We start from the raw sequence: 17,570 nt of genomic DNA on the forward strand, positions 1-17,570 counted from the left end.
GAGGAGCACCCCATGTCCAAGGCATCTTGTAAACACCATAATAAAAAAACCTGAGATCCTCCAGTGTTTTGTATTTTTTGCAAGCACTGAAGAAATGTCATTTTTACAAAACCCTTGTACTAATTTCTATACAAAATCAGTACCCAGATAGCAAAATGAAGTAGATTGTAATGCACTTACCCTGTTTAACTTTAAAAGTCAGCAGCTTAAATTAAATTGCAAAAATTGGATCTGACATTTCTGTTCTGTGATTCTTCAGGTGCTGGTTTGATTCTTTCCTGGTTGGGCAGATAAGGATCACTGCCTGGCTGCTGGCCAGCATGGAGACATCTGTAGCTTTCAACGTCATGTGTTTTGCCTGTAAAGAAATGTTCCTCCTGTGTGAGTTCTTAATGACCACAGATGGATCAGTATGGCAGGTGTGTGGATGTTATATTACTGGTTACACACGAGCAGAGCAGAGGTAAAGGGAAATGTACTTTTTTTAGTCCGTTTAAGAGCCATAAAATATTTTTGCTCTGTACATAGGATTGCAGGATTCATCAAATCTGATATTCTGCTTCCAGCACTGGCCAGTACCTGCAACTTCACAGGAATGTGAACTTCCCCATAAAGCACCTGATAAACTGTGTGACGCTGTACATGAGGGAATAAATCCTTCCTAACCACAGGTGAGTGGCTTGTTCCTTAAGGCATAAGATTTGATTAACCTTACCACTCATAACCAAGAAAAACACAAACAAGTCAGTTTCCAGAGCTATGGGAATGCACAATTGATGGGGGCACCTGATTTGCAGAAGACCCCCATGTTTGAGGAATTAATCCTGAGTGTACTTGGGTCAAAACAGACTGAGGAGATGGGGCCAATGGATAAAATTATAGGAGGTTGGGGTAGGAATCAGAGCTCCCCATCCTCTCTCTGGCAAGGGTGACTCGTGCCCTTTCCTCTCTTGGTTTGGGTTAGCGGCTCCCCCTCCTCCTTGGCTGGTGCCAAGTGAGAACACCCTTTCCCATTTCACTCGGCTTTGACCACTGCACGGGATCCCAGAAACAACTTCACTGGGACCTTCAAAATATTAAAGATAATGGTAGTCATAATAGTCTCACTGTAACCTTCTTTCTCCCTAGCCGATCCCTGAAGCCTGGGATTACTGTGAAGATGGATATGGTCAGCCCCAAACAACGTGCAGGATGGTTAGCCTTAAGCAGCCACTGATGTGAGGAGTCCCATTGACATAATGCATCTGTATGTAAGCAATGACTGTTCACATGAGTAATATGATCAGTTTGCAGGATCAAGTCTCAAATGCTTTCTAACTCCACTATTTGAATATTCAGTAACAAAGAAAATACCTGTTAAATCCTTAATTCTTTCTTGACTTCTTCCTTTGTAACTGGCTTGTGTTTCTGTGGGACTATCAATGTACTTCATTGCTATGGTTGGCGGCTGATCCTGGTCTGAATTGGGCTGCATAGCTGAGGGAAGATGGGAACAAACATTTAATTTAATTGGAATTAAAACACTGTGGAAATAATTGGTTTTCTTTTGTGCCAACTCTACCTTGCTGACATGAACTTTGTATCATTTTGATTCTGGACTCATGAAAGGACTGAACAGATTCATGGTCAGAATCTGATTCCTTTATTGGGTTTCCCATGATCTCATTCTCAGTTGCAGTCCTGTTTCTAATCAGGAAATATGTATGCATTTTCCCTTTGCCCTTCACTTCAATCTCTCCTCTTTCAGTCATCTCAAAACTTTTGTCCTTTAGGCAGCTAGAACAATAATAACAATTACATTAAAAGGGGCTAATATCGAGCAAAAAATATCAGATTCTTAGCCTTCTCCTCTCAGAATAGCATGGTGTATATCAGCAATTAAACTAAAACAGGTGGGGAGACCAGGGTAGTAGAGTTGCGATTCCCTACAAATAACTGAGAAGGATTTTGTTCTAAAACTGTTTTCTTTATTCAGAACAAGGCATGGTTTGCTTATGCATGTATACACAAAGTGCCTGATCCAAAGCTCACTGAAGTCAATGAATTTAATCAACTTTGTCTCAGATTCTAATAAGGTTTAACAAAATCAAATTCTTGCTTGATATGTAAGGTTCTTACTGTCCATGAAGCTATGGTAAAATGTACATTAATGGCTGAGGTGGGATTCACCTGCCAATTAGAGCTTTATATAGAGCAGGTATAGGATGATATGCAATTGTCCAAAACACAGGTTGGACTAATTCTTCTGCCCTTAGAGTGACCAGATGTCCTGATTTTATAGGGACAGTCCCGATTTTTGGGTCTTTTTCTTTTATAGGCTCCTATTACACCCCCCCCCCATCCCCTGTCACCCTATCTGCCCTAATGTAGTTTAACTAAGTATTTCTGATGGCAAACTTCATATATTACATACTAGAAATTATCATTATGCTTCAAACTTGGATGAACAGAGTTTAGTCCTTTATTTTTAGAAAACAGAGAGCAAAAACTAGGGAAAGGGGTCAATTAAGTGATTCTTAGTGAACAAAAGCTCTGATTTTATGGACAATATGGAGGTGTGGTATAAAGGTTTTATTGGCATTGAGAAGTCTGTATTCCTCATGGGTGGGGAAAGTACAGTGGTTTATGTAGCTCATGCTAAATAAATCCCAATAAAACTGTTATGTCACAAGTTAGGCTCAGTACAGGGATAAACTGATGAAACTCTATGGCTTATTTTGGCTCTGTAGGTCAGCCTAGATGATCTAATGAGCCTTTAAATCACACCATTATGTATTATGTATTCACATGAGATATGGAAAAATATATTTGAAATGTTTTATTCTAAAATGTAGAATCAGAGTAATCTGTCTTTTTGCAGGGACCGTAAATTTCACCCTAATCTAATTGCCTCAAAATAATTTGGACAAATAAAACTGTTTTACAAGAACTGATTATTGTAATGAAGTATTAGTTAAAACTGAGTAAGTTATGGAAGACAGTGGGATTTACATCTAAAACGCAATGCAAAATTTCCCAGCAAAACTGTAAAGAAGGAGCATTACTTACTAATAGGCAGTGGGGCTAAGGTGAATTTTACTTGGAACCCCATGACTCTCCATCCGGGAAGCTATATTCACGGTGTCTCCAAACAAGCAATAACGAGGCATCTTTTCTCCAACTACTCCAGCCAGGACAGGACCTGTGTGGATCCCAACTCTAATCTTTACAAAGACACAAAGAAACCCAGAATATCACCTATTTAGTGTCCGTTTAAAATGTTAACCAACCATCTATCTATTAATGCTAATAAAGTGGGGCGCACCTCTGAAAAATCAGGCAATTTATCAAGATGTGGCTCTAGGGACTTGCCCAAGGTCACAAAGAAACAAAACACAGCTCTGCTGAGTCCCAGACCAGTGCATTTACCACACAACAACCCTTTCACCCAAACAGCCCGTGGAAATATGTACATCTCTGTGGTATTGACTCACTTGGATAGGTTTTCCAGAAACCGGATTCTTCACTTCTTTGGCTGCTATGATTATTCCCAGGGCAAAGTTGGCAACTCGCTCAGCATGAGTAGATACAGGCACAGGGACACCTCCTACCACCATGTAGGCATCACCTATTGTCTCCACCTTTAATATTTAGGGAAACACAGATGAGTATTCTAAATACTTCTAATTCTGAGATTTTTTTTTTCAGGGGCAGGGACTCTCTTTGCCTGCAGCTGCCCCATTTTCCCTTTCAGAGGTTGCTGTCAACTACTGAGAGGTCACAGTGGAGGGAACCCCCAGCCTTTTTCTAGCCTTTTTCCAGCCTGATTTCTACAAGGCTGATGTTGGGTCTGATGTGTCCCTTGGTTCTGCAGTGAAAAAGTTCCTGCCCCATCTCTGCCCCCTCAATCCTGGTTCTACAGAGGGCTCTTTGGGGGGCCTGAGGAAGTGGAGGAACAGTACTGTGAAAGCATTCCCCTACAACTCAGGGTGGGAACATCCATGCACACCTCCACACATGAATCACTGAGGCAGCAGCTAGTCTAATGGATTTACTGAATGCTATTCATAGATGGTTTCCCTGTGGTTCTGGGGACAGAATAGGCCCACTGCTCCTCCTGCATGTCGTAAGAGGCGACTAAAAGGGGGCTGCCTGGAGAGGGATGGGCTTTGCCAGGTTAGAAAATTGCCCAAGACACACCATATGATGAGCAAGTCAACCATGTTTGCTTGCAGCCCGGGGTTAATAATGACCATGCCATCCGTCTCCCACCAGGGCAGACATGACAAGTATACTACTGGTGTAACCCAAACAAAGAGGATCCGTGGAAGAGATAACATCACCATAGCCACATGGAATGTAAGGACATTGAGACAAATAGGGAGGTTGAAAGAACTCACGTATGAAATGGAACAATACACCTGGCACCTCCTAGGAATTTCTGAGGTCAGATGGAAGAACTTTGGAGAGGTACTAATGGAAGAAAGCTATGTACTCTTTTACAATGGAGAGGACAAACATGTCAACAGCGTAGGATTTCTTGTGCATAAAGATATAAAGAATTCAGTATTAGGATGCCACCCAATGTCCAGAAGGCTTATTTCCATCTGTCTAAAGGCAGTACTGTTTAATATTACAGTGGTACAAGTATATGCCCCTACAACAAACTATAATGATGAGCAAATTGAAGATTTTTACAATCAGCTCCAAGACATCATCGATAAGGTACACGAGAAATATATCCTGATTGTAGAGGGAGATTGGAATGCTAAAGTGGGTATTGACACACAGGCAGATTGGCGAGATTATTGTGGCCCTTTCTGTAATGTGGTAACCAATGAGAGAGGATTGACAAACTTTTGGAGTTTGTCAGCTATAACAATCTGGTTCTTGCAAACACATTAGGAGCACATAAATTATCCAGATGATCAACATGGCATGCACCTAATGGTCTATATCACAGCCAGATCGACTACATCATGGTGCAAAACTGATTTTGTTCTGAGAGTAACAGAGCTAAAACAAGGAGCTTCCCCGGTGCTGATATTGGAAGTGATCACAACCTTGTGATGCTAAATTTTTGGCTGCATCTAAGGAAAATCATCATGCTAAAGTTCACCAGAACCAAGTTTGACTTAGAAAGACTCAAAGACTGAAACATTTCAGAATCATTCCAAGCAATGATCGGCAGAAAATTTGCCCTGCTGCTTGCTCTAGAGGAAGACATAGAAACAATGACCAACAATTTCAACACTGTAACGAATGAGGCAGCAATGGACATCCTTGGGGAAATACCGTAAGAAGATAAAACCATGGGTCACAAATGAAATACTACAAATGTATGACATTAGAAGAGAACTTAAGAGAGACAAGAACAGTAGTGAGGGAGCTGATACATACAGAGCAATTGGAAGAAAGATCAAAAAAGGAATGAAAGTGACCAAGGAGATATGGATTGAAAAACAATGCTCTAAAACTGAAGAGAGTATCAATAATAAAAATAGCAAATAAGCCTTCCAGGTTGTAAAAGATCTGATGAAGGAAAGATGGGACAAAGCTAATGCATTCAAGACAAAGGGAACAGTCTTACAGAAGAAAGGGACATCATCAACAGGTGGACAAACTACTGCTCTGATCTATATAACCACCAGACAAATGGAGATCCTAGTGTCCTAGACAGCCCGAATTCAACAGAGAAGGGTGACTTTCCAATACTGCATGAAGAAGTGGAGACAGCTGTGAAATCACTCAAGAATGGAAAGGCTACAGGTATTGACAACATCCCGGCCAAAACTGATGAAATAGTAATATAGATGTACTCACCAAGATCTGCAACAAGATCTGGCAGACCAGTGAGTGGCCTCCACGTGGACACAGTCACTAATCATCACTCTGCCAAAGAAAGGCAACATGCAATTGTGTCAAAATTACTGGACCACAAGCTTAATTAGCCATCCCAGCAAAGTGATGTTGAAAGTCATACTGAAGAGATTGAAGCCACAAGCAGAGAATATCATCACTACAGTACAGGCTGGCTTTCGTGCCGGAAGAAGTACCACAGAACAGATTTTCAACCTTCGTGTTCTATGTGAGAAGTACTTACGACACCAGCAGGACGTCTACCACGTCTTTGTTGACTTCAAGAAGGCGTTTGACAGAGTGTAGCACGAAGCTCTCTGGCCAGCCATGAAGAAGTACAATGTTGCTCATAAGCTTATTCTTTCCATTAAACAACTGTACGCCAAGGCCAGCAGCGTAGTTCTCGTCAATGGCACAACAGGAGAGTGGTTTTGCACCACTGTTGGAGCCTGGCAAGGCTGCCTTCTTTTGCCCATTCTGTTCAACATCTACTTGGAGTGCATAATGACTGATGCCCTGGAAGATCACACATGCAGAGTCGGCGCTGGGGGGTGAACAATCTCAAATCTTCGGTTCACTGATGAAATTGACGACCTGGCAGGCACCAGAGATGAACTTGCCAACCTTGTGAAACGATTGAATGAAACCTCCGCAAAATACAGCATGGAAATCAGTACAGAGAAAACAAGGTCATGACAAACAAATGTGATGGGATCAGCTCACATATCACTGTCAGTGGACAAGAGCTGAAGACAGTGAAACAGTTCAAGTATTTGGAGGCAACCATCACTGATGAAGGATCCAAGGCAGAAATTCTGGCAAGACCTGCACAAACAGCAGCAGCAGTGGCAAAGCTAAAGCCAATTTGGAGGAATAAGAACATCTCCCTGGAATCCAAACTGAAACTGCTGCACACATTGGTCATTTCCATTTTTCTGTATGTGTGCGAGACAAGGACCCTTATGGCAGAACTTGAATGGAAAATACAGGTAGAAGAGATGAGATACTTCCATAAAATCCTGGGCAAAACCAGGTCACTAAATGAAGAGGTCCGCAACATCATCATCCAATGCGCTGGGTCACATGAAGACCTCCTGATGAACGTGAAGAAGCGCAAGCTGAAGTGGTGCGGCCATGTAACAAGATCATCTGGCATATCCAAGATCATCCTCCAAAGGACAGTACAGGGGACGAGAAGAAGAGGTAGACAGAAGAGATGGATTGGCAACATAGTGGCAAGAGTGGAGAGGAATGGACTTCGCAGAGACTCAAGCACTGACACAATCATCAGGGGTGGAGACAATTGTTTGATTGCTCATCAGTAATGGTGTCCCAATGACCAATGCGGTTATCGGAGCGATGATGATTCATACATGGCTGGCTAATTCACAATTTGGGTTTTAAAAGGATATTTTAGGGAAAAATGTAAGTTAGGGGCTATTCTTCAGTGACAATTACTATTAAACTTGTCAAATGATAGTTCAGAAAAACTATCCAAATGTTAGGAATATATTAAAATGCGGTGTGAAGCAGGCTGTGTGGTGCTGGTCTGGCCTAACCTTCCTTACAGAAGGACCAGGTTGTCTTCAAGCAACCTACTGCAACCTAGGGATTTCCCCATAATCTCTATTATAGGCAAAGTCAGTAGTCCTTACTCAGGCATAGATCCCATTGTAGTGAGTGGAAGTTGTGCCTAAGAAAGTGCTTTGGGATTTGGCCCTGCAAAGAGATTATGCAGAGCCCTTGCCAGGAATATAAAAAGGTTGCTTGAACCACAGAAATCCCAAAAGTATTAAATTCATTGTACAAAGCCATTATGCTGTGAAGAAATTCTCTAAACAACTCTTAGGAGGTTTCAGTGTTTCATTCATTATCATTACATGAGTGATTAGCTTAAATTGGATTTACTGGTGGGTTTTTTCCTGAAAGCCAGTAATATAGCAAGCACCAAATTCCTAATGAGCTCCCCATTAACATAACTACTTAAAACAATATAGTATGCTAGGCATGAAAACTGTTTAGCTATAGATAGTTCCCATCAAGGAAGTCCACTTAATGACAATGCCAATTATTTTCTATAGTAAATTAAAAAATTAACAGCCAAAGTCACTAATGCAAATAGATGTTCTAATTATATTTATGCTGTGCCAAGAGATTTTCTTTAATTGGATTTATTCATAACTTCCAACATTTATTAGCTGGGGCTAGGTAAGTGCCTTTGATCAGTTTCAATAATTCATTCCCTCCTTGGAACTGTAACCTACTCTTCCCCAAAGCTCCCATGGGTTTAACTGGGAGTTTTGCCTGAGTAAGGAATGAGTAAGGACTTCAAAATTTGGATGTACTTGCGTAGCTATTTGCAACTGTAGGGAGAGGGATATAAATTTCAGGCCAGATGTTCAGACTTCAGAAGTCCATGGAGCTAAGCCGATTATGCCAGCCAAGATCTGACTAAGGAGAAAATACCCACATTCCGTTTTGATGAAAGTTTCATCTCTAAGATGTTAATTGGATCTAGCTCAGGGGTCGGCAACCTTTCAGAAGTGGTGTGCCGAGTCTTCATTTATTCACTCTAGTTTAAGGTTTCGCATGCCAGTAATACATTTTAACGTTTTCAGAAGGTCTCTTTCTATAAGTCTATAATATATAACTAATCTATTGTTGTATGTAAAGTAAATAAGGCTTTAAAAATGTTTAAGAAGCTTCATTTAAAATTAATTTAAAATGCAGAGCCCCCCGGACTGGTGGCCAGGACCCAGGCAGTGTGAGTGCCACTGAAAATCAGCTCGCGTGCTGCCTTCGGCACTCGTGCCATAGGTTGCCTACCCCAATCTAGCTGATAATGTTACTGCCAGAGAAAGAGGATACTTAAAAAGACACTGCAGCCCCCCACAGCCACAGGGACAGCTTTGTCTGGACTGGTAGTGGCTCCTGGTGGGCAGGCCAGTGGAGCTCAGCTAAGTCACTGGCCACTGTGCACCTGAGGGAGGGTATATAAACTCTGCCCTCCAGCCTGAGCCCAGGCCACTGAGTTCCTTGGTCTATTGTGAACATTGCATCAGTTGCCTTTTTGGGGGCTGGGTGGGAATTTTTCCCTCACCACCAGGCTGGCCAGGGTGGGGTGAGATTTTTTGCCTTCCCCACAGCAGCTCAGAGACCCAGTGGGGTAAGGTTCAAGTGGTCACAACTCAACAGGTGGCATGTATCCAATCCAGGTACTCCTTCCATAGGGGACTGGTTCCCTGAGAAAGCAGAGTTGGAAGACATTCCTTAAAGAAGCTGGGAAACAGGCCTGAGGCTCCCAACGCCTGATACAGCAAAGAAATGACCCCTTTTCCCAGCCCCTGTACTCTCATTAGAGGGGAGTGCAGTGGAGTCCCAGCAACAGGCTAGGACCAGCTGGGTGAGGGGGAGCTGATGGCAGCCCTCCACCCGGTAGAACCAATTATGGAAGTAGTCATGACTTGCACTGTGTGAGTTACAGCCAGTTAGTTACCAGATGAGTTAAGTATAACGTTGTGGCCTAATTAAGACACATCTCTTGCATTTTGTCTTTTTTTCTGCATGTCCAGGACAATGATCTAAGCCAGGTTGGGCATAAAGTGAACAATCCAAGCTATCCAAAATGGGCAATCCAACTAGTTTTACCACTTTGGACTGGTATCAGAAAGTGATATAATAAGTGTCCTATCACCTTCGGTTTATAGGTAGGCTTTTCTGGGGTAAAAAGAGATCAACTGTCCTTACCCTAGTGACGGCAAAATAAGGAGTGAGTAACTGCTGGAGTACCAGGTCAAGGACAAGAGAGATTAAAATCTGCCACTCTGAATAGCTCCAAAAGGGGAATGGTGGGTTCAGAATGAGCTAAATGAAGTCAAGGAAATGAGGCAGGCCTGGTTCCACTCATGTTTGAATCTTTTTAGCACATTTAATTACAGTCTCTGCATGTTGGCTAGTTTTCATTACAAAACTGAAAAAAAAATTGCTTTAATTAAATATAGCAACATTGAAATAGCAGCAACAGTTATTAACAACTTACATTCCTCTAGTTTCCTGACCTCCTCCAAGGTCACCATAAACTCCAATATTGCATGCGTTACCGAAACCCTTTGCAATTCCCAAAAATCAGTTTCATGAAAACAGCTGCAGCCTTTGTAAATAAGTAATTACCTTGTAGACATCATGCACTGTGGTTAGTCTGTCAAATCGTAGATACATTGAATTTAACATGAGGACTATCTGAATAGGCTCACACTGGGCACAAATGTTGGTAAAGGTCACAACATCGCTGAACGATATGGTGCATTCTTTAAACTCTCCTGTGAACAGAAAGGTCTGTGTTAGAACTCCTTCCATTTATAAATAATTCTGATGGGCTGGACCAATCAGTAGCTGTGGCAACTGTGCACACACGAGACTTGTTTGCTAAGATTGCTTTTCTCACCAAATTTTTAGCAAATAAGATGATTCATTTAAGATCCATATTGGTAAGGGAGGATCTGATTTAATAACGTATCAAATGTAAGAACTGCAGCACGTCTTAGACAATCCAGGAAGCTGTCTACAGATGCTTAAGCACATGGGCCTGATTCAGCAAAGCACTTAAGCACATTCTTTACTCTATCCCTACTCAAGGCAGCACTTAAGCACATGCTTAACTTTAAGCTTGTGCTTAAGGCCCATTTACTTCAGTGGAATTTAAGCATATGCTTAAATGCTGTCCTAAATAAGAATAAAAATGCTTTCCTAAATCAGGCCAGTGCTGGGCTTACACATTTTTTAGAGGAACAAAGCATTGTAGAGGTACTGTACAGCCAATTTGTTCAATCTTTTTCCTTAGCTCTCCAGTCACACTCACACCTCCCATCTTCTACATAGGTCAAAACAAAGCCTGTTTTATTGGTGCCACTCAGAGCACCAGCATTGTGCTTGCTGAATGGGCAGCCACCGGAAAGGGGAGTATCATTGAGGCTACATAGTTTGCACATCCCTGGAGCCAGCTCTGGGTAACAGCACAGTTCCCAAATCTAATATTAAGGACAGGGCTGCTTTTTTAAATACATGTATCATATTCATTCACCTGCCTCAACTCGTTTCCCCTCTTTTAGCTGGTTGGCCACATGCTTTGGAAGCATGGCGTAGAGCAGAGCTTCTGTCTTTTTCTTCTCTTCCTCCAGGTGCTTTGAGAGTATCCGCAGTTCTTCTTTCTTCCTCTCCAGCTGGTTAGAGAGCTCCATCTCAGCCAGTCTTTGCTGGTTGAGAAGAATCAAATCCCTGGTAACATCATGAGGTGCTATGTCCGCAATGTGCATCTGTCTCTCTTCCAACTCATGCAAGGTGCGCAATAAAGGTGAGCAGAGATAGAGCATGCACTGCAGAGACTCCATCCAGATCATCTGGCCTGTTTAGAACAATTGGAAAAGAAAGTGAAAACTTTCAACAGCCTAGTTTTAATAGTATAGGATTCTTAGCCCTTAGGACAATGGCTTATCTTTAGGTGTATGTCACCTTGGGGACTGTCAGGGTTTGTCTGCACTGCAATTAGACACCTGTAGCTGGCCCATGCCAGCTGACTCAGGCTCTCACTGTGGGGCTGTTTAATTGCAGTGTAGACGTTTGGGCTCAGCTGGACCCTGGGCTCTAGGACCTTGCAAGGTGGGAAGGTCCCAGAGTCCAAGCTACAGCCCGAGCTGGAACATCTGCACTGCACTTCAACAGCCCCACAGCCCGAGCCCCGCGAACCAGAGTCAGCTGGCATGGGCCAGCCGCAGGTGTCTAATTGCAGTGCAGACATACCCTCAGTTTCCTACAGTTTCAGTCAGATTCCTAAGGATGCTGTGCTGTGCTGGGCAGGAAGCGGTGGCTTTTTGCAATCTCTGGAAGGTGCCTAATCCTGGCCCACTCTATCTTCTCTATACTAGAAACTACTCTCCTCCCTCACTCATTGCTTACAACATGCCTGTCAAAACTCCCATTGACTTCAGCGGAGCCTGGATTTTCACCCAGAAAGTCTATGGCAGAGTCAGGCATTGAACCCGTTTTTTTTTTAAACCCAGTGTAAGGGAATATGACTACTTTTCCTATGAGAGTTTCTTTCCCTTTGACAATATACCTGATATACTATATGTTTTTACTTTATCTGTGGGCACAGGAGAGAATTACTGAGTTTTAATGGTGACTTGCAAGGGTAAAAATTGAGTTCGTGCTCTTTTTTGCTTCTTTATGATATATAAAGAATGCCTGAAGGATAGGTAGATTTATTTTCTTTCTTTCTTTTCTTTCTTTCTTTCTTAGAAATTCAGGTCTTATCTATTGTGTTTTTCTTGAGAAATTGTATGAACAACTGGAGAACTAAAAGATTTATGACATAACAGATACCACAGAAATTAAATGTTAATAACTGGGAGGAAATGTAATTTTTACTCTAACTGTTTAGAACTCCTTATTTCATTAACATTTTTTTTACTCAATACACTTCTGAAACCTTCCAAAAGAACTCCAGCAAAACCAGGGAAGACCACATTTGACATGCATGATACTTCTAAGACAAAACATGAGAAAATAAAATTTTCAGGCCTTCTTTTTTATGTATTAAAGAAGCAAAGTGAGGGCACAAGCACATTGTTCCTTTCCTTTTAAATATAAACTCTGTTGCAACTAAATGGACCAATCAGAGCACCACTCAATACCATTTTCTCTGAAGGAAAACCAATCAAATGAAGTGATTTCTTTGTCACTATAATTTAAACTGTTCTGTATTTTTAAATAAGGGAGAAAGACAGACAGAAATGAGAATCAGAAAGTATAAATGACTATAAACAAAAAGAGAAACTGACTAGATCACAGCGGATGGGAGGGAGAGTGAGGAGCAGATCTGCGAGGCTGCCAGTGAGCAGGAGGTGCTGGAGGGAGGGAAGCTGGCTGCCAGTGTAATTTTTTACCCTATACCCTCATTATACAAATTGTTCCAGCTCCCCTGCAAGTGGTACTGACAGCAGAACTGATCTCTCTGGGCCTGATCTTACACACCCCAAACTTCCAATGAAGCAGATGGTCTTGGCTGCATGCTGGGGATATCCAGTGGGAGGGACCATGGAGTGGCAGCAGAACTACTCTGCAAAGATTGCCTCAACTTAATGGCTAAAATAGCTTCTATTTTATCATCCTACCGCATACACAACAAAGGAGAAGGACCAGAGGGTTTATGTAGGGAGCTACCTTCTCATTCTGCCCCCACTCACTGTCTGCCTTGCCCCAATAAGTCAGGATGCCCCTAAAAGGATGGGTTCCATGCTTTGGGGTGAGCACTTCTATGCATCCCCAATACCTCAGCCTTCCACAAATGGAATCTTATTGGTTCTCTTGCCAGAGAACCCACAACACCTGCAGAGGGAGGGGCAGGATTTGTCCATGAGTGTATTAAAGTATCACTCATCTCTCCTATACTATACAAACAGCTGCCATTTATTTGTCTAATGCAGTGAGGGAGGAGAAATCAGCCAATTCAATTCTACTGTTATTCTTGATTTAGCAAGAGCCATGTATGTTCACTGAAAAAATTAAGTACCTCTCAGCTCTAGCATTGGACGTTGTTTCCATGACTCTGGCATCATCTCTCTCCTAGTCCGGAAAACAAATTGACTGTTGATAAACTTCTGAACGCTAGAGATGGTGAATGTCACTTCTGGGTGCACGATACTGAAGTAATGATCCAGGCGAATGCCCATGGTCTGAAGGCCAGGGACAATCTTTTGAATGCTCACCCCAGCTTGCTTTACTCTGAGCTTTAAAACAACATGGGCCACAGGTTACATTTCATGTCCTCTTTGGGATCAGCTACCAGTCATCTGAACCATCACTTGCAATACATGATCACTATTTTCAAATGGACTTAGCTTCACAGAGAGCCAGTCAACCGTCTCACCGCCCAAGTACATGGCTCATTTCTCTGCATTGCTTCTCTCTTATAGAATAATATAACATAGAATGTTAGCTTGGAACTAGGAAATAGTGTTATATTCATACAAGTGTCCTTGATATATATTGCTGATTCCAAACATTAATCTTCAGTGAAATATCAATTATATTCAAGTAATGAGTATGATCTTTGTCTTGCTTACACCAGTGTAAGTCCCGTGTAACTCAACCAATCCCAATGCAGCTTAAAACCAGTACAAGTGAGAGGAGAATCAAGTCAATTTTCCATCAATCATATGCTGTAGAACATCAACGATTAGTAATGAGAAAGCACCGAGTGATGTTCAGTTCAGTTCCGTAATGTTATATAAATCATACTTTTTCTAAGACTCATTAAGCTCCTTCCTTGTCTCCCCACAATTGCCAGCTCCCTAGGGTCTATAGCAATGTCATAGTGACTTTGGAGAAAAATTAATTCTAACATTAAAGAGGATTATATTATGTTTGTTTCTACAATCTGCCATGCTGTGATCTCTTTTCTGTTCCTCATATGGCCATGGTTTCATGATTTACGGTAGTGGTAGCAGATTTAAGCTGTTTTCTGTGATTTTCAAACTCATTGTTATAATCTTAAGTTTTGTAAGGGACATTCAGCATTTGGGATAGGTGCTTCTAGAACCTTTTAAAAAGATATACCACTCATTATAGTTAAATACTATAATTACAAAAACAAATTAACAAGTCAGCCTTTGCCAGCAGCTACCGCAAAGGGAGATCTGAGAGAGATCACAGTATTGAGCTACGCTCAGAAGAGAAAATAACTGTGGTGGCAAATACTAACTTTGTAATGGGCACCATTGACCTATGGTTACTTTCTTCAGGCCATATCTTGTATCAGTTTTTAAGGGTTTGAAAGGTGTCTTTGAAACTGATGATAATATATGACCCTAATTTCAGCAGGGCCTGGGACTTTCTCCTCAACAAGCAATTCACTTTCCATGACTAAGTTAATTGCACCCCAGCTGAGGACCTGTCCCAGTTGATGGGAGCAAGACCTTATTCGGCACAAAGAATGTGGTTGCAGTGGTGTTGATAAGATGCCTTAAAAGGCTTAAACTGCCTGATTTTCATTTACCTTTTACTACATTATGAAGTGAGTCCCATCAACATTTTGAAACCTCTTTATCTAGCCCAGTTGCAGGAACACTTCCCATAAGTGGCTTATTTATTTGCTTTGCTTACCCACACTCACTCTCTCTCTCATCCATCCATCTCCTGTGTGAAGCCAACATTCTCTGCAGAGCATGAGAGTAGGAAGTTGAGGAGCTTGCCAGGGACCAAGCAAATCTGGGAGAGTTCCCCAGCACTTAATCGCTGCAGTCAGTGGGAAGGGAGAGGCTGTCGTACCAGTCCCCTTGTGGCAATAGGTTTGTGAAAGAGAAATGGCTCAGAGTCCTGCCACTAGGAATGAAAAGAAGCTGGGCTGTGTGTCTGGATTTTCCTAGAAGAGGAACCCTTTGCTGCATGCAGAGTCTCAATGATCAGCCAGCTGCATGCAGAGTCTCAATGATCCCCAACTCCCAATCCCCTGCTCACCCACAGAAGTCATTGGGTGAGCAGGGGATTGTGAGTGGGGGATATAAAAGGGAAGCCAGATGCAAGTGCTGGGCTGTCAGGGGAGAAATCACTTTGCTAGGGAGTCCAGGAGATGGGGAACGATCCGGTGCTGTTGGAGAATCCAGGAAATGAATGTGTTTGATGATTGAGCGACTGAGAATGATGTACTTTGTTAGCATGTGTGCAGCCACTTCACGCTCAGAAATCTCAGTGAACCCCCTTGCAATGTGGGAGACCCCACTTCAAGTCCCCCTCTGATTGATGAGAAGAAGGGATTTGATGAGGTATCTGCCACCTTTCAGCACTAACCACAGGGCCATGGGATAATCTGATGTGGGGCTCCCTCAATCTCTCCTACTGAAGTTATTCCACTGTAGTTAAATAATTAAATATTAACTGAGTCAGAGAGAAAGTGAAAATCACTCCATAGCCAAGTGGCTAGTGCAACAGGTGAGCCCTGGGCTAATGGTTATAAGGAGGTTCTCCCTGCCACCCCAGCCATTTTGTGTGGAACTAGATGGCCTCTGAGCACATCTACTGGATCAGGCCACACACAAGAGTTAGATAGAGGAAAACCTATCTTACCACAGCTCATGGATCGCTAGCATAGATGGGCACCTACCTCTATGAGTGGGATGGGGCTTAGGACGCACCCCTGTCATTGCTCAGCATAGCATCACAATGCCTAAATCCCTTTGTGAATCTGGGCCTATATGGCTTGTGTGTGTAAAACTTACTTACCAGGTGCTTGCCTTACCTCTTCATCAAAAACAATATGGAAAGGAAGTCCATTGCAAAATGTTTTTATATCTATCCAGAGGGTTGTAGGATAAGCAGGATCAAATCCTCTCAGAAGTTTACCTGCAGTAAGATAAATCTGAAGCTTTCGATCATATTGTAGCTCAGAAAAATAATTAGCAGGATGATGTGAAATAATAAGGTAAATCAACATAAATAATGTGTGAGTATAGATATGTGCAAATTCTAGGAGTGGTACACTGTAGATAAATATAAAGTAGTTCACCCATTTCAATTTTATCTGGATGAGAAAATTTAGGTTTTTTAAACCCCGAAAAATATGAATCTTTATGTGTGTGAAATTATGCAGAAAATAGATAGGTAGCAGTGGGACTCTGTGAATATTTCAGATACTATAGCAATTGCCACTGCGATATTCACACCAAAGGGTATATAACAAAGGTGTTCAATATAGTCTGACAGCTTCTTATGAACACTCGTAGTGGCAAGGTTTAGGGATACAGTTTGCTGTCCCTTATGTGCAGAAATCTGGTCCAAGAAATGGAGAACAAAAGGAGTGTGTGTGAAACGTTCCTTGAGCTTTTCCTGAAAGCAGTCGCTTTGTCTGTAGGAAGGTAGCAGCTTGCAACCAGAAAGGTGATGTTTTCATATTACATGCTGAGCACAAAGCATGTAGACTAAAATGTCAAAAGTGCCTACATAAAACACGTACTCAATCTTGTTGCTTTTCAACAGGTCTTAGGCACCTCAGTCACTTAGGATACATCTACACTATGATTAAACACCTGCGGCTGGCCCATGTCAGCTGACTCAGGCTTGTGGGGCTCGGGCTGAGGGGCTGTTTAATTGTGGTGTAGATGTTCGGGATCGGGGTGCAGCTACCCATCTATTTTCTACATGAAGGTAAATCTCCAATGCAATTAAACAGCCCTCCAGCTGTGGGTGTTTAATTGCAGTGTAGGTGTGTACCTTTAGGCAGTTTTGACTATTTTACCCATATAACAATAAGCAATCTCTGAGAATGGGAAATGCATGATTATTACTGCATGGTTTATAGCTAAGCATTCTCCAGTAACCCATAACTATTAGACTGCTGATTATTTCAAGTGATCTATTTTGAAATGTCTGTCATTAGGAGCAGAGGAACAAAGGTAGCACGTTCTCAGGTGACTATGGAGAGAAGGGGGCTAGATTAAGAATTCCAGGCCTAATTTTCAGAAGAATTGAGGTTCTGCAGCTTTAGCTGAAGTCAGTGGGAGTTTAGCATCTTTGAAAATCAGACCCTTGGTAACTCCAACAATTGATGAGCTGTTACAAATTAACACAACAAATCAAATTCTTTGATTTTTAACATGCAGTTCTACTTCAAAAAGCAATGAATGGCAATTTTGTACTCCGCAGACCTGTATTTAGATCATATAGGTTGATGCTAGATTCAG

At 42.0% G+C, this 17,570-nt stretch overlaps 1 protein-coding gene across 3 annotated transcripts in view; it reads right to left on the bottom strand.

The window, feature by feature from the left end:
* LOC120372715 (guanylate cyclase soluble subunit beta-2-like) overlaps positions 1-17,570 on the bottom strand; it is a 41,441-nt gene that overhangs the window by 11,522 nt on the left and 12,349 nt on the right. For all 3 annotated transcript variants that reach the window (XM_039490051.1, XM_039490053.1, XM_039490052.1), the window contains 9 exons: positions 16,130-16,233; positions 13,406-13,622; positions 10,919-11,239; positions 10,009-10,157; positions 3,474-3,620; positions 3,049-3,203; positions 1,562-1,776; positions 1,354-1,476; positions 181-358 (listed from right to left, as the gene is read on the bottom strand). In XM_039490051.1, the coding sequence (XP_039345985.1) occupies positions 207-358; positions 1,354-1,476; positions 1,562-1,776; positions 3,049-3,203; positions 3,474-3,620; positions 10,009-10,157; positions 10,919-11,239; positions 13,406-13,622; positions 16,130-16,233 (1,583 nt within the window). In that variant the 3' untranslated portion in view covers positions 181-206. The remainder of the gene's footprint in view (positions 1-180; positions 359-1,353; positions 1,477-1,561; positions 1,777-3,048; positions 3,204-3,473; positions 3,621-10,008; positions 10,158-10,918; positions 11,240-13,405; positions 13,623-16,129; positions 16,234-17,570) is intronic.

This window comes from Mauremys reevesii, linkage group 9 (assembly GCF_016161935.1).
Source record: "Mauremys reevesii isolate NIE-2019 linkage group 9, ASM1616193v1, whole genome shotgun sequence".
In the NCBI taxonomy this organism is placed as follows: Eukaryota; Metazoa; Chordata; order Testudines; family Geoemydidae; genus Mauremys; species Mauremys reevesii.